The sequence below is a fragment of the Ischnura elegans genome, chromosome 3, assembly GCF_921293095.1.
Source record: "Ischnura elegans chromosome 3, ioIscEleg1.1, whole genome shotgun sequence".
In the NCBI taxonomy this organism is placed as follows: domain Eukaryota; kingdom Metazoa; phylum Arthropoda; class Insecta; order Odonata; family Coenagrionidae; genus Ischnura; species Ischnura elegans.
Window position 1 is genome coordinate 5,662,937 of NC_060248.1, and position 26,038 is coordinate 5,688,974.

A 26,038-nucleotide genomic window follows, 5' to 3' on the forward strand; every position below is an offset into this window, starting at 1 on the left:
TGACAATTTGCTATAGCAAGAGTTTATGTGGACACCGTGGGGTTCTCGTTTTATCGAGGTTGCACTGTAATTCTGGACAGACACTTAAAGCAAAGCAAGTCCTGCTCTCCTTGCCAATTACAGGAGCTGCCTCTCAGCAAACTAGATTTAGGTACCAAAGCACCATGCTAATGTTCAAGAATTTTGCACAATTGCGATCATTGTAGTCAAATGGGTTACAAATATTAGCGGATGAGGAGACGGAGCTAAGACAAGTGAGAGAAGGTGCAATTCGGTCGAGCCCAGATAATGTCCGTGGGTTTCACTGATAGGGGAGGGATAGTAGGAGGAGTGAGAGACGTCACCCAACGCATACATAGGCACTGCTTTTAATTTAATTATGGGAAAAAAATGCACCACAAGCATTTCAGCCCCGGCACCAATATAAATTTCGAGGTTATTTAAAGATTCATTTAGAGAGGATAATCCTGAATGTCTTTCATTGTTTTCATAGACTCTGCTTTTGAGTGAAGAATATAAGGTAGGTTATACAATAGGGTAGTATCCTTCATCAAAGAAAACGAAAGACATTGATTGCGATTCGTTGCCCACCATTATTGTATTCATAATATACAAACTATTTGGTTTCAAGTCACAACTGGGACCTAGTTTCTATACGAGTAGATATAGGAGTTTTACACCGTCTGAGATTACCAATGCATGCATGAGGCACAGAGCTCAGGGAAACACCTCTTAACAATCACCTATTAAAACTGCCCATGGTTGGAAAGTTTCCTTCGTTTGATAGGGAAATAATAATCCTTATTTAAGCCAAGCGCTACCTGCTAGCAGGGTACTCAGCTACCTGCTAGCAGCCTGCATCGCAGTGGCGCACATATCCTCACCCCAAGGTCACCTCACTTTGTGGCAGCGGGAACCAGAATGATGTCACACAGGCTTTTCCCATCATTTCTACTTAGCCGTCGAATTTTCGCGCACTTGAAAATTTTCACTTTTCATTTAATCGCGAAAAATAGATGTCGTCATTTAAAAATCTAAAAGTATGAAATGCATCTCCAGGAGTTATAATCTTTCGATTTAGGCAATAAAAAAATAATAGGAAACCACCCTATTATGATATACATGAGAAAGTCATGTAGCGGTCCACTCTGATTACTCAGAATACGCCTACAGGTCGCCTGCCACCAGTGATGAGAATGTATTTGCTGCCCAAATCAACTGTTAAAGTAGTTGACTACTACATGTAAAGCTAGCTGCAACTCCCACGCCAGAGCAATTAAATGATTTATCAACTTTAAAAATTATATTCTTACTTGAGTTTGATGATAGCACTTCTTGTCAGCAGATTTCTGAACTTACTGGCCTCGACACCTCTGCAACTGAAATGACTGGATACAGTACTCTCGTTAATATGAAGCTGACGGGACCGAAAAACTGGAAGTTAGTAATAACGAAGTTCGTATGAACGTTTCTATTAGGAATCGTCAAAAAAAAACCGTATGTGATAAACACGATTAAATTACGCGGAAATATATATAATCAAGAAAATTCGTTTCAGTTTCAGCATGCGGCATGACGTAATTGAGGGTTGAAATCCTCCTGAGTACAGTAAGTCCGATTTACGAACTAGACGCGTTCCAAGACCTTGTTCCTAAGTTGATAAACCTATGGTTTGGCCGCCGAGAGTTGTCCGATGACAGGCAGAATAGTCTAGGTCGGGGCAGCGTTGCCAGGTAAGAAAGTGAAACGCCTCTAAAGGGCTCCGTGAAGAAAGGAGACTGAAAGGACGACTAGCGTGAAGGACCCAGTGGAAGAATTACTTGTTTTGGGGATTCGAAGAAAGGGCATGTTTTAGTGGATCAGGTTTATTTCGCTGCTCTTTATTCAATTGACAACGTTGTATGACTAGGCGATGGTGTTTGGTGCGTTTGGGGAACAGCAATTGGCTGCAAACCGTGCTGGCGAATGGCGTGCTGGCTGACTGGTGCATCTCCTATTGTGTCGTCATCGGACAACTCTCGCTGGCCGGAATGTATGCAAGCCATCAAGGAGTACGGTTATCCTGCAGAATGCAACACATCATATTAACAATTGTGCGCTAACTCACGATTGTGAGGAACTAATCTAGCTGGACGTGCAACGCAGCCGGAGCTGAAAAAAATCAATCTCCGCGGCAAGGAACAACGGGCGAAACGCTGAACAGTTCCTAACTTCACACCAGATTCAATGATACTTTGTTCAGATTATGCCCAGAGTACGATTTCCTCTACGCCACACCGCGTAGCAACGGCCAAATCAAAAGGCGCCAAATTCGAAATTTGAAATATTTGAATGCTGGCATCTCTGAAAATTCGTAAATCGAATGTGTGTAGGAAGAGAAGTAACTGTACATCAAATTCACGAGCTGTAATGAGTCTGTCACCATGGTTCCCCAGGATTGAAGATTATTATATGACGTTGCGTTTATGGTGAAGAAAGAACCATAAATGATGCTCTTGGCCACAGTACACGAGGAGAACTTAAATGTGGCGTGATTATTAAAACTTAACGTAGTGAATATCCATTTAAATGCCATAGCTTATGCTTGGAACTTCGTAATAAAGTTCATATTGTAACCGTCGGGACCAGGACTGAGGTTCGTAATTTCATAAAAACGAAAATTTCGTAATAACGTTTCTTTTCCTATAGCTTGGATGGGCCTTTTCGTCGGGACCAACGATTTGCTTCGTAAAAACAAGAACTTCGTAATAATGTTGTTCGTATTAACGAGAGTCTACTGTATTCATAATGGCACTCAAAGCACTCGAGTAGCAACTATTCAACTCAACTCAAATTTTCGAGTACTTGCACATACTCAAGAGTGACATATCCAATCATCAGCATGTTTAAGTGACCAAGACCAAAATATGAAGGCATCAGGAGTGATTGACAATCTCTGTTAAGCCTTTGATACAATGGGTTACAATACTAGCTTCCAACCAAGATGAGCTCCCATTGATCTCTCATCAAAAGCTTATTTGAATACTAAAAAACCTAAATAAACTCACCTGGAGCCGGTCAAACTTCAGCTGGAATATATTGGACCAAACGTCATGGCCTGGATTTGACATTGTCAGCAACTCATCAGGTGTGAAGCCAAGCAATAGGAAACTGTACCTGACAAGAGAAGACAGAGAATATACAGCCAAATCCCATAGTAATTACTTAGTGCAGTATACAGCAAAAATCTAGATATTAAGAGTGATTGGCAATAGACGTATAAAAATATTGGACGTTTTATTGGTGAACTAATGCAATGAAACTTTCTTGGGCAGCTCAACCTCTCCCTTTCTGACAGTGGAATATTTTCCCATCTTCCTTAGCCTTACCCCAATCATCCAATGGAAGATTCATTGCCAATCATAAGCCTATAATTCAAATGGAAAATTATATGCAGACAGCAATTTAAGTCTCACAAGGGGAGACCACGAAACTTGCTCCACCTTTTTCAATGCCATATTTTTTATGGCCTTCGGAATGGTGAACACATCCCTAAACTAGTAGTGGTTCCGTTGAATGGGCCTTAGTTTGGCTGTAATTAATTAATTTTCATGCGGTACTTTTCACAAGCCGCTTATAGTTCCATGATATCGCACCACACAGCAGACAGGTCAGGTGGGGTAGTGGTAACATTTAGGACTACCATGCGGGGGACCAGGGTTCGGGGCTTCGTGATGGCTGTATATTTTGTTGTCTTCATTGTGATCATACGGCATCAACTTTTTCATTAATTTTAATTGAGACAAGCATAGACATGAGACTTTTTTTTAATCATCATAATGGCGTTTAGGTATTTAAGCAGTGTCATTTCCAACGCGGAGAAGTGAAGGCTCCACTCCCTACTCTCCTCAAAAACATACCGAAAGATTAACAGGGGGCTAAAACAGTGGCTATTTTTTTCAAAGAAATGACATTTTTTGGTGGACCTCTTGTTATTATGCTGGAAGGGCTACGGAAGATTTTGGGAAGCCGCAAGCACAAGACACATTTGGTGTAATTGTTGCTTTTAACCCTCTAGTGGGCACGACTGTTATTTCTACACAACCGGGCGAATGGCATACTTTCCCCATGTTATGTGCATACATAATAACACTGGATTTAAAAAAAAATTAATCTTTATTTGTAGAAATTAGTAAATTCTTGTACATTTATAGGTGATATAGATATAAAGGTACACAGGTGGCACACGACCAGTCGCGCGGTGTAATTTATACGCCACGTGTAACAGGTTCCTCTTGCTGATCTAAAAAAATTAGCTACCATACCTCGAGCTTTGAAAACTCGCAATATAGACAGCCAAAGTACATTGTAGGAATACACGTGACCATTCTAGCCCAGAATGTACGTACTATGTTGAAATCCTTGGTTTTCGAAGATTGACGTACTTTATACGCTAGCATGCCCGGTCCAGGGTCATCAACTTTTATTTCATCCTATTTATTGATGGAAATTATATTTCGGAATGGTTATTTTAGCACATAGGTAATGTGTAAGTAAACTCCATTTGGAGTAAAGTGAATGAGTGTTCACTTTACTCCAAATAAAGTGTGTAAAGTGTTCGAGAAATATAGCATTTTATAATTGTTTTGTGTTCCTATTAATTATGTCTGTACGCATGTTGTTGATTGCCGCGATCCTTTAATGGCGTGTGCCCTTGCAAGAGTGGTTTTCATTTTTAATGTGGAAGTTGATCATTATAAGCAATGAAAAAATTAACATTTTGGTGCACACCAACCCTTGCTAGTGAAGTCGTCGTATCTCTGTGTTTGAAATGACACTGCTTAAATACCTAAACGCCATTATGATGATTTGACTATTTTGCTTTGACAAGCATGTCCCGGATTTTTTTTGGTGGTTTTTGGATGGCCTTTATGTTGAATCTCTTCAGAATTCTCGCCACTTTCCCCAACACTTAAGAGATATATGGTAGACATGCCTTTGCAGCTGGTTTGTCCCCTTCTCCATCTTCTCTCCTTGAGTTGGTCTTGGATAAGGACCTTTAAGGGCCTTGGAAATTTGTATCTCGTCATATGCATTCTGCTGGAAGGTTTTTCTAAGGCGCTTTAGTTCTGGTGCCAGGCTATCTTTGCCCCAGATGGATACTGTAGTGGTACGGTCCGCAGCCGGCCCGACGCGTAAGATTAAAACATCGCCGCTGGGGTTACGTCTGCTCGCACGCTCACATTTTTTGGCATTTTTGGAACAGAGTTCGGCACAAAATACCGTATAAGCGTGTGTAAGAGGCGCACCCCTATTTTGAGCATCGAAGCTATGAAGAAAAAAATTTTGCGGCATTTTTTTACACTATCGCGCGGTGCTGCAGACGCACGCCTGGAATTTCGACAGTTATCGAACTTTCCTCTTTCAATACTGACTGAAGGAGGAAATTTTGATAACTGCGGCGGTAATAGAGGCATAAGAGGGAGTAGAAAGAGTTCCAATCCTCTCTTCGCATACGCCGTTGCTCTACGATGCTTGTCCTATTCACGAACAATATTGTTAAAATGCTCTCGCAGGAGTATTGCAATAGAATTGCAGCCGTGGAAAATTTTAAGGCAAAACACGACAGGCACATAGCATGAACCTTCCCAAGAGCTTGGACAACAATCGAGGTAATCTCAGCGCCGTAGGATAATAACCACGTCGTATATTTAATGGTGCCACACTCGGCCCTCCATCAGCAAATGCCTTTGCCGTTTTTTTCCTTTCCGAGACCCCACAGGAAAATAGGAAAACATCAAGTTACAGGGGAACAATCGAAACGTGTTTCATCCCTACCCCGTCTCACCAACTGACCTTGATCGATCTCCCAGTTTCTGGAGGCCAAATGCTAGGTGAGTCATCTACTGAGCCCGAAGATATCTTGATAGCTTTCGATAATTGCACGACTCGCACGAGGTTCAAAAAAAGAAAGAGATCTAACGCGACGCATATCTGACAGAATTTAAGTTTTTTAAGCTCTAATTGTTTGACACAAAGATTTATAGTTACAACAAGGCTACTAATATTCAAAATAGTCCAAACAGCACAATTTTGGAAGAAACAAGCGTAGCAGAAGCGCATTCAAACAAGGCGAGACGGACTGGAAACTTCAGGCAAAGCAAACTGCGTATATAATATTGCTGCACCTTCGCCCCTTCGCTTTCAAGGCAACGACATCACATGCAAGATCGGACGTGTTCTTCCCTTGCTCCTTCGCTCATAGCCTCGTAGCTTGAAATACGGAGGGGAGGGAGCGCGCTCCTTCCCCTAGACCTACCCTTCAGCGCTCTTCACTTATAAGCATTTCCGATTTCTTCTGTCCACCATTTAGTCCAGCAATGAACACACTCGTTCGAATTTTTTAAAGCGCAGGTTTTAAAACCAATATAATTTTCAGTTGCAATAATCCTCATATTAGCGTCTGAAGATGATTTTTGGAAAATCAGGTCCTCAGCGTAATGGAAATTACTCGGCAAGACAGATATTGACTTAACCAGGTATGTCCTTCAAAACTACGCGTTTCTCTACGTTTGATAGGAGATTACTATATGCAGTACACCCATGTCTCGTATAGCACAATTTCGATTAGAGCAATTTCGATATAGCGCAAATACGTTCCTCGGGGAAACATTGCAATGCAGTGTAGCCTAATCAAAACTCTTAAACGCTCTCGTGATAAAACGTGAACTTGCGCGAAGTACAAACGAAATTTCTATCATTTTACGCATATTAATGTTATTGCTTGCCTCAAAGCTTCTTTTTTGTTTATGTATTAATCGAAATCTATTGCTGAGCAATGGCCAAAAGTATTACTCGTCATTGGGTCCAGATAGCCGGCTTACCGAAGTAATTTATCTTGTCTCCTTAACAGAATGATAATAAATAATTAAGATCGTTAATTAAGCGTGGGGCTAGTGGGAATGATTTTTTTTTCAGCAATACGGTTTGAGACGTATTTTTGCCGTCATAGGTTATCGGGCGATCGACTTCCAGGTAGAGCGGCTACGCTAAAGCCTTCAAGGTCATCGGTATTCACAGGGGAGAAATGGAGCGGTGGCCGAGTTGCGCATGAATAGCATCAACACATAAAAGGGATCCGCTATAGAGTCTCAAACACAATGGCTTCGTTCCCTCACTGCAGTCTTAGGCCTTCTGCGTCTCAGGAATACAGTTCAGCAGTGGAAGGTGATTTAGATAGAGCCATACAGAGTAAAAACCAAGAGAATAGCAAAAAATAGGAATGCGTGTAGAAAAATCAAGAATTTATCAATAAAAACTATAAACCTAGAAGAGGAATTGAAAGAGGTCAATTGCTTTGAAAATGGAGAGCGTCAAAGCGATATTGCGCGGAAGTTTAAACTTACGATGCCTTATTCTGAATAAAGACGAAGTTAAAACATCAGTGACCTGAGCCGCACCAACTTCAACCAAGCGATCTACACATACGGAAAGTTCATAGAGAATCAGTACAAAAATACGAGAGTGGTAATCACTCTGAGACATTTAGTGAAAGCTCCGGTTGGTTCCAGCATTTAAACGGCAAGCAGGTATTTTCAGTGCGGCGATATCAGGTGAATGTAAGTGAAATGCAAGTGTTGATAGCGCAGTCACCGCAACATTTTCTGATGAACTACAAGCTGTGATTGAAAGTGGCTCCTTTCCCCCTCAACCAGTTTTTAGTGTTGACGAGACGATATTGTTTTGGAAAAGAATGCAATCTCGTTCATTCATTTTCAGGGAAGGAAAACCTGGGTCAGGTTTCAAGGCATTTAAAGACTGTTTCACGTAGCTGCTAATGACTCGGGGGACTTCAAATTAAAATGATTTATCATTCATAAACTCCGCTAGCTATGAAATGGCATTCGAAGTAGCATTTTCCTGTCATTTCGATGAGCGAGAAAAGGGCCTGGGTGACACAATACATAGTTGTTTTTAGACTAGTTTGAAAAATCGTCAACTGCCGGCAACGCATTACGATCCCCTGAGATAGCAGATGTTAGCCCACCCGCACGACAGGAGGGAATATCAAAAGCACGTAAGAATTTTTATTAACGTGAATAAAAGTCTTTGAATGCGTGCATACTATCTTTAAAGATGTTTTAAACTATAAATATTTATATAAATAATGTTTTCTAAGGCTTTTTATGGGAATATAGATGTTTTAGAGGAAATTCAATACCCAAGACCTATCCTACCAGGAACGCATCCCTATCTTCCCAATGATAAAATGCTCTCGTATAACGCAAATTCGTATAGCGCAAAGACCCCGAGGAACGCATCCCTTGCGCTATACGAGACATGGGTGTATAAATGCCGCAGAATGCCCACTCGCGGCAGTAAAATTAGCGCGCCCTCTGGAGCGAAAAACCCCGCACGATCTTCCATGTTCACCTCTTGGGAACCGACATGACGACGCTATGCTTACAAGAAAAGCAAACAGGAGCATTTTAAAAATACAACACTAAGGGAGAAACTCCCCTGCCTGCCGCTTGTTTTTGACCCAGGGTTTCAGATGACTGACTCACGCTGAAAACCAAGGCCACTCAGTTCCCCTTGGACTTGCGGCCGGTGAAGGGGAGGGGGGGAAGATAAGAAGTTTGTGTAAGAGGCGCAACCCCATTTTTGGCTGCAATTTCTGGGAAAAAAGGTGCGCCTCTTACACGCGCTTATATGGTATGTGTGAAGGGTTTATTTTATGTTTTAAATGTAGAATATGTTTTGTATGTGTATGTGAATTGCAGTGAAATAGTGTGGAATTGGATTTCCGGGAGAGGCGACGTTGTGGTTCTCTCCCGGAAGGTATTTGAAAACCCGCCTCTAGATTGGGAAAAAGAGGGCGTTAGTGTGCATCGGAGAAGGTTATGGGAAAGAAAGAGGTGATATAAGGGAGAGACGCGAGGTCTCGCTCTCTCTCTCCTACGCTCTGTCACGAAAGAAGTCTAATTGTGAGTGTGCAGTGATAAGCGGTGGCAGCACGGGTACGGCAAGTGGAGGTTGCATGCATGTGGACAGCTGGCGAGGGGTGGCGTGGACATCTAAGAAGGACGTAAGCTTGGAATTTCCCAAAGCCCTAAAAGGTCCTTTGAATCCAGATTGTTCCCCCCTCCGAAAGTCCCTAGTGAACTCTCCATTAAAGGCCCTAGTGAATTTGCTGTTGACTGGTCTTAGTCACGGCCCTGCAAGACTTAAGTGCTAGCGTTGAGGAGATTGAGCAATACTTCTGAATGTTAGTAGTTACTTGGCGTATCATTGAGCCCTAATTCAAGACTGGTGGCCATTTGAACTGACTAACGCATAATTTCATAATTGCCTTGCACGTATTTTTTGTGAGTCTTACTTCACACTATTCACGTTGGTCATGAACCAAGGCGCATTGATGTATTTTGTTATTGGGAAAGATCAACATCTTTGAATAATATTCATTGATAAAGTGAGATTGTGATTTTGAAGGAGATGACGGATGTTCAAATTTCATGTTGGAGGTGACGCCGTTGTATTATGGAAAGGGATTTATCATTTGTGTTTGGGGTATATTTTGGTTTCTGTGTAAACTTTTGAATCAATGTCATTTAATTTATTAAAATCAGTTGTGAAAAGGATTTCATTGAATTTACTATTCTTTGCTATTGCCACAAGTGCCTTCAATCCTTTTGTAAGTGAGTGTGCGCGTGGGCGCGTTCAATTGGGGGACTTGATTTGGAGCCCTGAAAAGGTAAGTCTAAGTAGGGGCATTCTTATATTTTGGGGAAGTGGAGAATTAATTATCACATATTCGGGGAGAGATCGAACGGGAGACGAGCGGGCGGCTCTCTCGGTTCGAACCGTTACAATACGGCTCGATGAATCAGGCTTTTCATTACTGCCGTTCTCTGCGAAGGGTGGTGGTGACTACGTCAATGTAAGTAAAGGTCCGTGTGGGTGAGTTTTCAGTAAACGCTGTGACCGAGAGTTCCGTCCGTCCTCCTGAAAACGAAAATGTCGAGATACGGAAGTCTATTTTCTTTTTCTATTTCCATGGTGAACTTGATGCTGCTGTGTTGACAGTTCATGTGATGGAGGAAGTGATCCAGGCTGCTTCTCCCATGGGGCCATACCACAAAAGTATCGTCCACGTATCGAAGAAAAAGCAAAGGTTTCAATGGAGCCAAACTCAGAGCCTTTCCCTCAAGGTCCTCCATAAAAAAGCCTACCAAAAATTCACAAGGACGGAATTCCTCAACAACCAATCTTAAGCGCCATCGGCTCACCAACTTACAACCTGGCAAAATACCTCACATGTGTTTTAGCACCGTATGTTGGCCACTATGAGCACCAGATTAAAAACTCAGCTGAGTTTGTGAAAATACTCGCTGACATCCATCTTAAAGAGACAGATTTGCTGGTGAGCCTAGACGTGGTGTCTCTTTTTACACGCGTACCTCTAGATGACACCCTGCGACTGCTAGCTGAGGTTTCGACAATGTTTTGCGGTTTACCAGTAAAGTTGGTATGAATTTCTGGAAAAAGAACTATTTTCACTTTTGACACAATTCTTGATGTATAAATCAGTTTGCTTTGGAGATGACAAGTCTGTCTAAACAAAGTCACCCAAGAAAAAAGACACCTTAGGAAAAGTGCAACCGAGAATAGCTGATGTATAGCAACATCAATCAATGTGATGAATTTATTCAAAATAAAAAAGTTTATTTTTAAAATGCATTTGATGTATACCTTTTTCTTTATACATTCATCAAGTGAAATAGAAGAAAAAACATACTTGTAATAAGCTTTGTGCAGATCTAGTATTTGAGGTATTCGAAATTCAAGGTATTCGAATATTCGAGCAATGATTTAATATTCGAATTCTCTCTAATTCTAACACATAAAATTATCAAAAGGACATAGGTTACACATACCTGTGGTAGCTGAGACTTTTCCAGTGTGACGGTTGATGGGGGTGTTGTGACTTCATTATCATGAGGGACCATGTCCTGGTCACAGCCTTCCCCTTGCTGAGCCACTGATCAGCCCTTGAACTGCCCACTGCCTCCCACTGCGACACAAGATACAGGCTGCAATCACAAGAGAGAGAGAGGAAATCACCGCTTTGTGCTGTGAAGGCGCCCTGTGAATGAATGAAGAAGTGTATTGGCCATAGTGGCTTGTTTGGCTTGGGCTCTGCGTGCCCCGAAACACATGTTCCCGTCTCTTTCCTGCTATCGTGTGAGTGAGTATCTTTCCTTTCATCCTTGTGTCCTTGTCCATTTCTTCTATTGGTGAGTGGGGAGCTGCCCCAGTGCCATCTATTGGTTACTCTTACAGGCCAAAGCAAAGGGAGTTTTCTGTGCATAAACCCACGCCGAAATCATGGTAAATCTAAGTGTCCTGGTAGCAAAACTTGAAGAGCACCCGGCTGGCAACCGGGAGGTTCTGGGTTTGTGTCCTAGTCAGGCCCCATTTTACCCTCTCATTTCTGGCTTTTTCCATCTACTGAAGTCTGTTCAAGCAATTACAAATTATTCCCCTATCTTGTGAGTACATGTACAAGGCAATTATGCTCATAAAAAATTCTGAAAGAAAATTAAACCTTAAAACAAATCAAGATATAGATAATTATCATACACCAAATGAATTTCAATATGCTATCAATCAACATCATCTTGCTATGTAAAACAAACGGCCAATCTATATGGGTTTTCAATTTTTAATACGTTGCAATTAGAAATAAAATGTGAACCAAGACCTGTTTGTTTTAAATCAAAATTGAAAAAATGTTTGATGGATAACTGTTTCTACACCCACAGTGTGCAAGTACAGTGACCTGAATGCCACTAAAAAGATCTGCAATAGAGTGAACATAGATCACATCGAGTCCTTGAAGCAATCTAAATTAACAGATTATGCACATAAATAGGTAAAAATATTTTATTTTATAAATGTAAACTATGAGCATTGAAAGAAATAAAAAGAGTTTCAAGTTTCAAAGCTTTCCGTGTTTTCCAATTATCAATGCCGCCTTTCCTCGTAATTGGCCAAGACAATTGGGAGTTTACTGTATAATAAAAACTAAGCACAGAAGAAAAGCAAATAAATAAGAAAACAGATTTATAAGTATAAACCTTTAAGAAGAAAACTAATTTCCATGCATGTAATTGCATGATTACTCACAATCTCTCGATGGCAATCGCTGGCAGGGAGGTGAGGAAGGGGGGAGGGAGGGAAGCCACCAGAGGATTTCCAGCCTTGAGCGCCTTTGCAAATCGCTCAAATTTCCAGTCGTCTGTCCCAGGGAACCACTCTGCCAGGTGCTCACCCAGCAACGACTGTGACCGCTCGGGCAAATTGACTCCTGCCAACTAACAAGTACAATGCAGGGATAAAAATACAAGCTTGCAAGTCAAGACTGACATTGGAACATTAAGCACTAACATTTCAGAGCATGAGCATGGCAAAAATTAGAGCCTTGAGGAGTAATATTCATTCATTCTGCAGCACAATCTACAGCTGCTTTTTATGCATCTTACATTTCTACAACATGTCTGTGCTGAATTACAGCATCACTGTGGACATTTTCTCCACTTTCATAAGCCTTAAAAACCTATTCTTCAGTTTATCCATGGTGTTGCTGTACCGGCATGTCGAGCATTTTATAGTTGAGGCTATATTAAGAACTGTGACAGTGAAGCATGGGAATAAGTTGTCAATTTCAGTAACAATTAAAGCTTTAACGCAGTATACAGAATATATATTGAACTCACTCATAAGTTACAACAAATTAACGGATGATGTCGACAGAAGTTGGGGAAGTTTCCCCTATTGATCCTGATGATATGCCGTATGTATACTGTGCTCCAAGAATATTCTGTGTGACCCTTCAAAATCAACATCAACCACTACTGTTTTCAGTGAACGTCTGTTCATGGCAATATTTCTGCCAGTGAAAAAATAGATAATACCCAGATAGGGTAAAAATGTTGTATCGAAACCTGGAAAATGAACCCGTGGCTGCTCGATGTAATGTAACATATTGGTCAATCATGCATTCTTCGAAGGCCGTTTTACACGGGGCACGGAATTGTGCAGGTTAGAGCTGCATTAATTTCTAAAATGGCGTGGAATTGCGCGAATGCATGAACGAAATTACAACAGGGGCTATTTATCCGTCTCGCATCCACGCATTCTCGCATGTGTTCTAGCAATTCACCGCTTTCCACAACGCAATTTTGATTGCGCCTTTGCACGTACGTCAGATTGCGCAATTCCGTGTACCGTGTAAAACAGCCTTCACAACGTGTTATTTAAACTTTTTTGCTTAGTAAATAAAATTATGGAGACGATCTAAGTTTTTTTTTTACAGAGCTTCCTTGTTACTTTACATCTTTAGAGAAATTATTTTCTTTCATTTATTGCAGTTGTTCATTTAAATTTGCCCATAATTCAGATAATAAGAGTTCATCCTTGGATCCGAGTATCAAGAACCGAGAACTGGACCAGTACCGAGAACCGATAAAATTTAAGAACCGACTCATCCTTCGTAATTTTATACGTTTGTTAGAGCCTACAAATAACCTTAGAAGGTGACAAGAGAGGTACTTTTTATATGTTTTAGTTAAAAACATGTTCTCAATTGCTGGCACCACTTTCATATGATGAGGTCTCTTTAAGGCAAGTGGTAAATTATGCACAACGCTTAAGCTAATTAGAGACTATCATCTATAGATGACACGCCAGACTCTATCCAGGTCCGAAGGTCATCACATTGTATACATGCACATCGGCCGTCATTCACAGATGATTGACCAACCTTGAAAGTTCCGTTCTTCCCTTTCTCTTTGCTTTGCAGTCTCGGATCTTCAAGAGCATCAGCAGTAGCTTCTCAGACAATGACACACATGCTTAGGTTCTCGTTTCAAGCTTTTCTGTGACACTGGCTCCTTCAGAAAGTTTGCACACTATTCGTTTTTGATATCTGAAATATTCTTCTAAAACGTATTTTACTATAGCATCAGTCAGATTTGAAATGTTCAATAATTTAAGGGGCCGTTGACAATTATTTTCTTCTTTTTAACAAAATGTTGTTTTTAGAAAAATGTTATTTTAATACTTTAATATTATTTTAGACTTTTTAGTTTTATCAGAGAAGAATTCTGAAATCGATTAAGAGTTTTAGTACAACCACCAGATGTATGTCTCCAATATTGTCTTTTATATCTAACAGTAATATTGATTGCTTTAATTTCAAGCAGCAAGAAAAGTTTTCTAATCTACTTAAAACAAAATGCGAGCCTATTTGGCAAGAAAGGATGATGTTCAAATGGTACAAGCATGTTAAATTAAGTAGGATAATTATTATTGCCATAATTGCTCTATTTACTTTCGTTAACATCATTTTTTTAATCACAGAAGAAATTTTGTTTCCATTTACCTTCAAAAATTAATAATTTCATTCATCATCTATCCAACTGTAAAATTAGATGTAAATCGACAACAGAAATAAATTCTAAATAAAAGAGCTTATGTAACAGTTTCATCAAGAGCGATCGTCTCATCAAGAGCTATAGAGTATCGTAATAGATATTCCATTTTAAAAAATCATCAAATAAAATCAAAATATCATGCACTGTATCTGTTATGTTGAAATCAGTTGAAGCATATTGGCCACAGAGCGCTAATCTGATAAAATATACTAACTAATACTAATACGACCATGAAAGGAAGGCTACAGGGTTCTCTGCTGGGGCACCGAGAAGGTGCTTCCAAATGAAGATAATCCATGCTGAACCTAGTTTTCGGAAACCAGTCCGCTTTGGGAGTCATTGTTTTGGTCAGTTCTTACGAAACTTTTTAATGAGCTTTCTGGGCCTTCAAAAGACTAGCTATGGCTAAACCATTGCAGGAGTCAGTCCATTGAAACCTTCGGAGCAAATCTTGTCTTCAGAGGTGTTATTCTCTAATGTTAACTAGCCTAGGGAATATTCTGCATAGCTAAGGGAATGCATCATTAGCATTTACCAATACATCTGCAAGGAAATAGTGAAGGCAAATCATCCTGATACTCCTGTGAGTGACAATCCTGTCCTAGAGCGTGAAACATTAAGAGGAAGTGTAGAGTATCTGGCATTAGAAAATTCTTTAAATCAATTTATATCCCCTTGCCGAGGCTGCTATTCCCCTACGTGATTAATCAAGTGATACATTAAGTGACAACGACTGAAAACTAGTGAAATGAGTGTCAGAAAATATCTGCGAAAACCTGCCTTCCACAAACAATAATGCTGACTAAATTAAGATCTGAGCCACCAAAAATTGAGAGGTATGTAGTGGGATTTACGCGATAAAAAATTAAGCTTCAATATAATTTTTCTGCAACTAACCATATTACTTTCACCAAGAAGTTCAGAAGAATTTTTGGGTCAAGAGAGGTTTTGAGTTTTGTTTTCCTGTGTTTGCCTAATCATGGAGGTGTGACATTGGGGATAACCTTCTCAACCCCCCAACAATGAATCACTAAGTTTTTACTCGATATACACTGTAGTTACTTGTCCACAGAATTTCTGTTTCAAAGGCCTGCACATCAGTGAGGCATTGCATTCGCTTTCGACAATTCTTCCCACACAGCACACTCAAAATTTATACCGTATAAAAGTTGCATAAATGGATAGGTATAATATGCAACTAATATTCCGTCGATTATGCACATAATATGCGAATAATATGCACATAATATTTAAATATTATGCCGCCGTAAACTATTACTATAATATTGACATAATATGTATATTATTACATTGTTAGTAACATTTCATCGTTAATTATGATTCATATAAGAATCATAAATCAGCAGCCACCCAGCAAACTCAAAAATCCTATTCAGTATAAAAGTTGCATAAATGGATAGGCATAATACGCAAATAATATTCCGTCGATTATGCACATAGTATGCGAATAATATTGGGGGCGAGGGATAAGTGATCCTAGGGTAGGCTAGCAGGCCTTTGGACTTGCTGCCTGCCAAGACCGTCATGCGTGGTGTAGAGCCACATCCTCCACGAGGTGCCCCTGGTTTTCGCAGAACATGACGGATCTAGACCTGGCTGGTCGATAAACTGCTCCCTTCACTACGGTGGGCCCCTGCGCCAAGGTGACCACGTGAGGTGGGGCGGAGGGTGAGAAGTCTCTAGCAGGGGTGACTCCGGAAACCAGGCGACCTCCGGTTTTATTTAGCCTTACTCATACATGCGGGGCTCTGTATGGGCAGGACCTTTATTTCCCTAGCTACTCGTGGGATTTTCATGGACATCAAACAAAAATCTAAAACCTCATCGGAGGCTGCCGCAAGGCGGTCTCTGTCTCTATCTGGGCAGGAGGAGGAGGCCCTGTTGATGAGCCCCTGTGGGGATCGAGACGGGAGCAACTCAACCGCCCTGACAAAAGGGGGCCCTTCGGGGATCCCCACCAAAGTTGGCCCTACTTCCAACCCCTCGGGGGAGGAGGAGGGCTTATTATCAGACTCCTCGGAGTCAACACTGAAAGAGATGCCTCATACTCCCATGACAGTGGAGTCCGACTCCGGTGCTTCCACCTTAGGGAGTGTGGCCTCTGACATGAGAAGGCTCTTCACAGAGAGCAAGATTTCCGCCAAGAGGAATAAGAGGTTGCGGAAGAGGGAGAGGCAAAGGGCTGCTAAGGCTGCCGGAGGATCTGCGCCCCCCCCTGCGAAAGGGTGTACTGCTGGGGACAATGTACCCAGCAGGGGCCCCGAGCGGGGTGTGGTTGGTGCGGAGACCCCGAAGGCCGCGGCAAAACGGAGCCGAACCCCTGGCGACACTCCTTCCGGTGAGGCGAGAGACAATAAGAGGGTTAAACCCTCATATGCTGAGGTCACCAAGGACCTTAAGAGGATGGCCATCGTTCCTCATAACTACCCGACAGGGGTGGTGACGGAGGAATGGATTGCGGAGATCGAGGGGCGACTGGAAAAACTCTGGGACGCTGTCCCAGAGGGCCAGGAGCTCCCGATTTTTATGGGCACCAGGCTCATCAATGGTGCCATGGAGGTTGCCTGCTGCAACGATCTATCAGCGTCGTGGCTGGTGACCGCCACGGAACAGATGGGACCTGTAGAAGGCATCGTCTGTAAATGTGTTGAGGCGGACACCCTCATAAAGAGGAGGAGACTGATGGTCTGGGTCCCAGGACACAGCAGGCCAGAGGTCAAGCCTCTTCAAGAGCGACTTAAACGCGTCAATCCTGGGCTTAACATCAGCCTTTGGAGGACGTATGACAGGCAGGTGCTTGCAAAGGGCACCCGTTTCATTTTGGGTGTCGATGAGCCATCTGCCGACATCATATCGGGCCCCAACTTTCAAAGGCATATCGGCCTTAGCAAAGTTGAGGTTGCTTTCCTGGGGACTGCAGGGGGGACGGATAAACCGAAACCCCCTGATGAAGAAGCTGCCACAACCAGCAAGGAGGGAGTGGAGAAATAGTCATGGCAGGCATCACTATGCTCCAGGCCAATCTCCAACACTCCAAGGCCGCCTCAGGGGTCCTGCAAAGGATCCTTTATGAAGGTAAGGTCAATGTTGCTCTGATCCAAGAACCATGGGCTTTCCAAGGTAGGGTCAGAGGCTTGAGTACAACATCTGGTAAAATGTTTCATTGTACCAATGCTGATAGACCAAGGACATGTGTCTTTGTTAATGGGTTAAGAGCCATGCTCTTACCACAATTTACCTCCAGGGACCAGACGGCAGTCCTGCTGACTCTGGGGACTGGTGCCAACATGAGGAGGATTGTTACCTGTTCCTCCTACCTACCATATGACTCTCCGGAGCTGCCGCCGACTGCGGAGTTGGAGAGGTTGGTAAGTTATTGCATTTCTAATGGTCTAGAATTACTAGTGGGGTGTGATGCTAACTCACATCATTTTGTGTGGGGGAGCAGTGACTCCAACGATAGAGGCAGAGCCCTAGTGGAATACCTCATGACAACTAACCTCCAGGTGCTCAACAGGGGCTCCTTACCCACATTCTCAAACAGTTTGAGGGAGGAGGTGCTAGACATTACTTTTTGCACCAATACACTGGTAAGCTCAGTGGGTGAATGGAGAGTATCCAACGAGGTCTCACTGTCAGACCACAGGCATATTCTCTTCACACTTATGCTCGCCGCTGAAAAGCGAACCACATACCGGAATCCTAGGAGCACGAACTGGGTAATGTACCGAGACTATTTAAGGGATAGCCTGTCACAGACTATTCCTAACAAATTCAACAAAGTGGAGGAGATTGATGCTGCTGCGGAACATCTGCAGAAGTGCATCATCACCTCTTACGAGGTCAGCTGCCCGTTAAGAACCAGGAAAGAGAGTGGTAATCCACCCTGGTGGGGAGCAGAGTTAGAAAGTCTCCGAAAGGAGACAAGAAAACTCTTTAATAAAGCAAAGAGAGCCAGGTTGCCGCAAGATTGGGAAACCTTTAAGGACACCCAACGTAGGTACAAATCAGCGATCAAAAGCTCAAAAAAGAAGTCTTGGAGGCGCTTTTGCGAAAATGTGGAGTCAGTTCCACAACTCTCAAGATTTCATAAAATCATTGCAAAAGACCCGGAAGCCGGAGTAGGGTCTCTTTTGCTTCCCTCGGGAGAATATACGTCTTCTGACAAGGAAGCATTAAAACTTCTGTTGGAGACTCACTTTCCAGGCTCCAAAGAGTCGGAGGAGATGCAACAATGGAAGCCTCCCACCCGTCCGGCTGTGACGGACTGGAGACTGGCCTCCAGCATCATTAAATATGAAGTAACTAGATGGGCTATAATGAGTTTTAGCCCTTACAAATCGGCCGGCGAAGATGGAATTTTCCCGGCACTTTTACAAGAGGGACAGGAGCTGGTATTACTCCCCATGGTAAGGATATTCCGCTCCTGTCTTGCATATGGGTATATCCCAAAGAAGTGGAGAGCTACCAAAGTTGTCTTTATCCCAAAACCAGGGAAGACGGACTACACTTTGGCCAGCTCATTTAGGGGCATTAGCCTAATGTCTTTCCTGCTGAAAACGCTGGAGAAGATAGTTGACAGATATATCAGAGATGGCCCCCTTAGGGACCATCCTCTGCATCCACATCAGCACGCCTACCAGAAGGGCAGGTCTGTGGAAACTGCACTCCACAACCTAGTCTGTAGGATAGAGAACGTACTGGAACATGGTTTGTATGGGTTTGGAGCGTTTCTAGATATAGAAGGAGCCTTCAACAATACATCCTTTGAACAAATCTGCCTGGCAGCGGACAGGCATGGAATCCATACACACATTGTGAGATGGATCAGATACATGCTTGAGCAAAGAACTGTTACCGCCCGTCTTGGAGGGAGCTCGCTGACGGTGACTGTGACAAGAGGGTGTCCACAGGGTGGGGTGTTGTCCCCATTACTATGGAATATGGTAGTCGACAGTCTGCTGTCAAACCTCCACAATACCGGTGTTTTCACACAAGGATACGCTGATGATATCGTGATCTTGGTTTCAGGCAGATTCCTAGACACAGTATGTGAGCTTTTGCAGAAAGCCCTGGACAAAACAGCCCAGTGGTGTTCCGAAACAGGACTCTCTGTTAATCCAGAGAAGACCAATCTTGTTCTCTTCACTAAGAAAAGGAAGAGAGAGGGATTCACTTCCCCCTACCTCTTGGGAAAGAGACTAACACCGTCCTCATCGGTCAAATATCTTGGAGTCACTCTAGATTCCAAGCTCAACTGGAGAGAGCACATGGATAGCAAACTCAAAAAAGCATGTGCCTCATTATGGACATGTAGAAGAGCCCTTGGTAAATCATGGGGCCTTCAACCCAGAGCCATTAGCTGGCTATACAATGTAGTGGTGAAACCTAGTTTCCTCCACTGCTCAATTGTATGGTGGAAAAAGACCAAACAAATTACTGTTAGGAACAAGCTTAACCACCTACAAAGAATGGCCTGTATGGGCATTACAGGAGCAATGAGGACGACTCCAACCTTGGCGATGGAAACTCTGCTGAACCTTCCCCCACTTTATGTGGAAGTAGAGGTTCATGCAAGAGCCACGTTATACAGATTGAGAAATCTAGGTATGTGGTACGACAGAGGAAATTTCTCTGGACACAGACAACTGTGGACGGGACTGAGGGAGTCTAGCACCATTTTTGAGATGGGGTCGGATTCCATGATGGCGACGTTCAATTCTTCACCGCCTCTTTTTAAAACCCATTTCCCAAACATGGAATGCTGGGCAAAAGAAGAGGGGAAAACCCTTCATAATGGAGCCCAAGTGTGGTTCACCGATGGCTCCATGAAAGAAGGGAAAGCAGGGGCAGGCGTTTACAGCCAGTCCCCCCCTAGGAGCATACATGTTCCCCTAGGAAGATATGCCACAGTGTTTCAGGCAGAAATTTTTGCTATCCTAACCTGTGTGCACGCTATTGAGGAGACAGGTCTCTACAAGAGACCAATCCATATATGCACTGACAGTCAGGCTGCTCTAAAAGCCCTGAACTCACCTAGGTGCAGATCTAAACTATTGGCTGAATGCTACAAGGCTCTCAATATTCTGGGCAGCCGCTGCAAAATAGAACTTTTCTGGGTACCGGGACATTCAGGTATCACCGGAAACGAGAAGGCAGATGAACTGGCAAATGCCGGCGCTGAACAGAATCCAATTGGCCCAGAAACAATTGTGCCAGTTGCCCCATCAATTGGGATGGCTGCAATTAAAGTGTGGGGAGCAACCCAACACCTAAAGATCTGGCGGGAAACACCGGGTTTACGTCAGGCAAAAACCCTTATAGGAGAGATCTCTCCTAGACTCGAGAGAAGACTTCTTCTTATGAACAGAAGTCAAGTGCGGACGGTAGTAGGCCTGCTTACGGGTCACTATCACGTAATGAGACATATGCACCTGCTGGGGATAACAGACTCAGATAGGTGTAGATGGTGTGAGATGGAAGAAGAAACAACAACTCATCTAATATGCGAGTGTCCCGCAATCATGAGGACTCGATATAGACACCTGGGCTCACCTTTTATAGAGCCCAAGGAAGTAAGAGATCTTCCCATTGGGGACCTTTTGTCCTTCGTTAAGGACATTGGCCTCTATGGATGATCCATTATCGGTGGTTAGCACAATGGACCTATAGGTCTAAGTGCCCTGGGAGCTGATCCCCCACCGCATAAACTAATCTAAAAAAAATCTAAATGCGAATAATATGCACATTATATTTAAATATTATGCCGCCGTAAACTATTAATAATATTGACATTGTATGCATATTATTTCGTTGTTAGTAACATTTTATCATTAATTATGATTCTTATAAGAATCATTAATTAACGGCCACCCAGCAAACTCAAAATCTATTCAGTATAAAAGTTGCATAAATGGATACGCATAAAATGCAAATAATATTCCGTCGATTATGCACATAATATGCGAATAATATGCACATCATATTTAAATATTATACCGCCGTAAACTATTAATAATATTGACATAATATGTATATTATTTCGTTGTTAGTAACATTTCATCGTTAATTATGATTCTTATAAGAATCATTAATTAACGGCCACCCAGCAAACTCAAAATTCTTTTCAGTATAAAAGTTGCATAAATGGATACGCATAAAATGCAAATAATATTCCGTCGATCTTGTTCATAAAATTCGAATAATATGCACATAATATTTAAATATTATGCCGTCGTAAACTGTGATTGTATCCGTAAAAATCGATGATCATACATCCTCTGTACAAAAAAATGTGAAAAATTATGTTTTAATATATCACTAACAATTTCGTATCGTTCGCAAAATACTCCGCAATTATTATTATTGTTTTATTTTCCACACCGGCATACTCCGGTCTGGCGAGGTAGGCAGCTTGGTAGCCATATTGCCGTTGCGTCACGTTGCGTCGTTGTTAGCATTGTTAGCAGTTGTTAGTCATTGTTAGTTGTTGCCGTAGCCATATTGCCGTAGTTGGGTGAATTGAACGTATATTGAAAAATCTAAGATTAATGAGGAAAAGATGGGTTTACGGAGCTATTTTATATCACAGTACTATTCTGGTAACGCATATACGATAAGGAATAATAAACTTCATGGTATGAAGAACAGGACTTTATTTAAAATCAAAGTAAGTACACGTGAGTCGGGTTCGTTTGTCGTAGGGTTTGCAAGCAAATCTGAAATTATTACGCTCCTAATTTTGAGAGTTATTCCCAGTTTTTAATTACCTAAATGTATATATTATGACGGTACTTTTTCAATCAGACTCCCAGCTTGAAAAGTGAAGGAAGGATATTCCAAGGAAAGACGAAGTTTTGGCACTTAGGTACTGATCCAGGTTGTGAGCTGCACTTTCGCCCTGAAGATATGACATACTTGATGATATATGCATATAATTATTTTAATTTGTGATTATTAGTGACAATATGATCTTTATTGTTTCTGAGTGTATTTTCAAGAACGGCTTGCTTACATCGTTTGCGTGATTGCTCGCCACAACTCTATGACTTACAGAGACAATTATGCGATTAGAAGACCTTTTTGTGGTTTGGAATCACATTTTGGACCATTTATAATACATTCGTTAAGAAAAGACCGTAGATGTTCAACCATGCGGATGTCATGGAAGGAATCATCGCGAGTGTTGTGATTGTGAATTCGTGTGACATACTTTGTGCTTTTTAATCTCAATTTCATGAGTAACGATTATGGAAGGGTGAATGTTTGCCTTTAGATGTCATTTACATGTTATTTCAACCAAATTTGCGATGATATAGGACTCCTAACTGAATGTTTGAAAATTTGTGATACAACGCTGAAGGTAGGAGGATTGTGCCCTGTTTTAGTGCAATGTACCTATGGTGTCTCTAGATGAATGATTTATTAAATTTCTCTCGTTTCCAGAAATCACTTTTTATTTATGTAATTTTCGAATATAATGTAACTGCATATTATCACACATCAACGGTATAAATCATGCATAAAATGTACATAAAAGGAGCATAGAAATGGTATATATGGGCATAATATGCGCATATATTTTAGGCCACATCCATGGTATAAATTTTGCATAATATGTACATAAAAGGTGCATATAAATGGTATATATGGGTATAATATGCGCATATATATAGCCACATCAATGGTATAAATTAGTGATGGGTCGGTTCGATTCCTCGATTCTTCGATTCCTCGATTCTCGACCAAGAACCGGAATTGAAAACGAGTACTTGCCAAAGTGAAAAATCGATTCCGATTCCAGTAGTACTTCAAACCACAAATTTATATACGACCGCGCTTCCAACAGTCATTCGAATTTTCGCGCCACGTAATCGTAATAACAAAACACTTATCTTGGGATGCGCAGTACTCGAAAAATCGAGTCGTCGAGTTTTTGGTACTCGACTCGAGCGTTTCGAGTAGCATTACGAATGTCGAGTCGAGTAGTTAAGGTTACAGAGCTTTCGAGGCTAGTAGGTCCAGCAATCTGCCGACAGGAAGCGCTATCATGAAACTCATGTAATAATGCAGTTTTTAAAGCCGATAAGTCATTCTAATGCCTTGGCCTGGTAGTTTCAGCTTGCCGAATACACGCTGTCGACGTGGGTGCCGAATACCTTTACGCCAGCCGCGGCGGCCGATCGTCCTCCTACCCGGCGCACACTGGTCCGATATCGGAAAAAAACTGGAATAAAGTCCAAAATGACCTTTTTGGGGATAGAGACTTGAAACTTAGCGTTAATACTCATAAATCATTACCAGATATAGATATATATGCCATTTTACATAAATACGACCCTTTAGTGAGATACAGTGGCCCAAACATAACCAATTTTTCAATATTTCCACGCGAGATATCGTCTTTCCTCAAAAAATCTTTTAATTTATCCAGGTGGTTTTGAGTTGGTTTGAGTTTTAAGGAATGAAAAACGCTATATTCCTTTGACCTGGTGCTTTGCCTATACTTTCAATGACTTTTGGAGATTTTGGCTCTCATCTGTCTGCCTGTGCTACGCAAAATGGCCGACCCGTTTTTCACGTGAAATTTGACATTAAGTAGACATTATCTTTCGTTTACGAAAAATATAACTCGGAAAATTTGAATCGCAATGTAAAGTAAAGATTGTTAAAGAGTACTTATTAGAAATCTTGGGAAAAAAAAAGGTTTGGCCACGAAGGAAATAAGAGCGATTTTTCAATCGCGCGTCAAGGCTGAGCTGCACGCCGCGGAACGCTGAGGCTCGGTAACTGACGCCGATTTTTCAAGTTTTTAAAAACATCAGTCTTGAAAATCGTCATTAAAAGCATGGATAATCGTCTTCATTGACTTAAAACACTAAACTGAGGATGTTATAAGGATTATGTAGAGATCGACTAGACCATTTAGCGCATTACTCGAGTGAAAATACTAAGGATTGGATATTTTTCGGAACCATCCCACGCACAAGAAATATGGCTCGGGTATTGAAGTAAAGTGAAGATATTAAGTCAGCATTCGTAAGAGAGAGGAAAATGAACTGTTTTCGTGAAAGGCAACAACCGATACCCTTTTTCCCTTTCCACCTTTGCCGAGGTGAGTCGCGCGGGCCGAGGGGAGTCGGGGGAGTTTTCACACCACAAGGCTCTTTTAGCCTTTTTTATTACTGCGAGGTGATATTCATTTGTACCGCTTAGTTTCTTTCTTGAACTTAAAAAAGCAAGAGATTTTAAGGTTGATTAAATGACGTGAGAAGTACAAAATTTTTTTGGCTCTACAAAACTAAAGTTTAGATCTATAGTTTGTTCGCTTCGTACACTTGAATTCCATGAAGATCCAAAAAAAATCGTTGATATAATTTTTAATAAAAATTCCAAAGTCTCCGAAATCTTGCAATTTTGGTAGCAAAGTACTTGCCCAGTCACACACGTGTGTAGCAAAAGGCAATTTACTGCAGGCAGCAGTACTGTAACATGGAGACGTCAAAACCTGCTGGCTGAGCATGTAGAATAATTGGTTTTTCAGCTTGAGAACTTGAAAGGGCCAAATATTACATGATTCATATACGTAGTATGTAATCTTTATTGTAGCTGTGAAAATTACTATACTCAGGGCTCTTCCTTTGTAGTTTGGATACATATATATGGTTGACAAATTACTTGGGGTTAATTAATTTCAATTGTCCCTATGGAACTGTTGAAGACACATTAATTTTCATTCATCTCCTACTTCTGACAATAACCATCAACGATCCTCATTATATTTTCCTCCTTACATTAGGCTAGACATTCATCATAGAAAATTGGAGTATAATATATTGTAGTATGCAATGCTGTATTGCCTGGCTCAGGAATTATCATTCTCGACTCGACTTGATTCTCGCGAGTCATTTTCAACTCGACTCGAGATCAAAATTTTGTGATCAAATCAAAAGATCAAATTTAAAGTGCTACTTGTAAATCTGTATTATATTCCAAAGGAGCAAATGCAGACTAGGGAGCCTGTGACAGGCATATTGTCAAGATACAGGGATGCATTTGGAAAAGTACCCAAAGTCACTATAGCAAACACTGTTGAAGCTGAAGTGGAAGCTTATTTATCAGAGAATAATGCACCACCAAATTCCTTCCCTGGGAAATACTGGAAGACTTGTATCTCCTACCCAAGGCTGAAAGTATTAGCAAAGAGGTTTCTTGCCATACCGCCATCCACTGTATTCAGTGAGAGACATTTAGTTCTGCAAGAAAAATATGTGAAGGAAAATGCAACAGGCTTTATCATGACAGAGTGAAGATGCTTTGCTTTCTGAGCAAATATTTAGTCTGTAAAAGGAAACTAAATTTGTGAGACATTATTGATAATGATAAGATATTATCAATAAAAGATAGATATTAAAGGAGATACTTTTATTTTAACTTCAAACATGATTGCTAATATTCTAAAGTAATACCTATCGTGTAACAACACTTCAGGTATGTTCTGTTTTGAAATTTAGCTATTATATTTTAATTACATAGTGATG

The 26,038-nt window shown here is 41.5% G+C and overlaps 1 protein-coding gene across 1 annotated transcript in view; it reads right to left on the minus strand.

Moving 5' to 3' along the window:
• The window catches only part of LOC124155369, a 138,769-nt gene that overhangs the window by 88,226 nt on the left and 24,505 nt on the right, over positions 1–26,038 (minus strand). Inside the window, exons 5-7 of the mRNA XM_046529126.1 lie at positions 12,169–12,356; positions 10,917–11,072; positions 3,048–3,156 (exon numbers count right to left, since the gene is read on the minus strand). Of these exons, the coding sequence (XP_046385082.1) occupies positions 3,048–3,156; positions 10,917–11,072; positions 12,169–12,356 (453 nt within the window). The remainder of the gene's footprint in view (positions 1–3,047; positions 3,157–10,916; positions 11,073–12,168; positions 12,357–26,038) is intronic.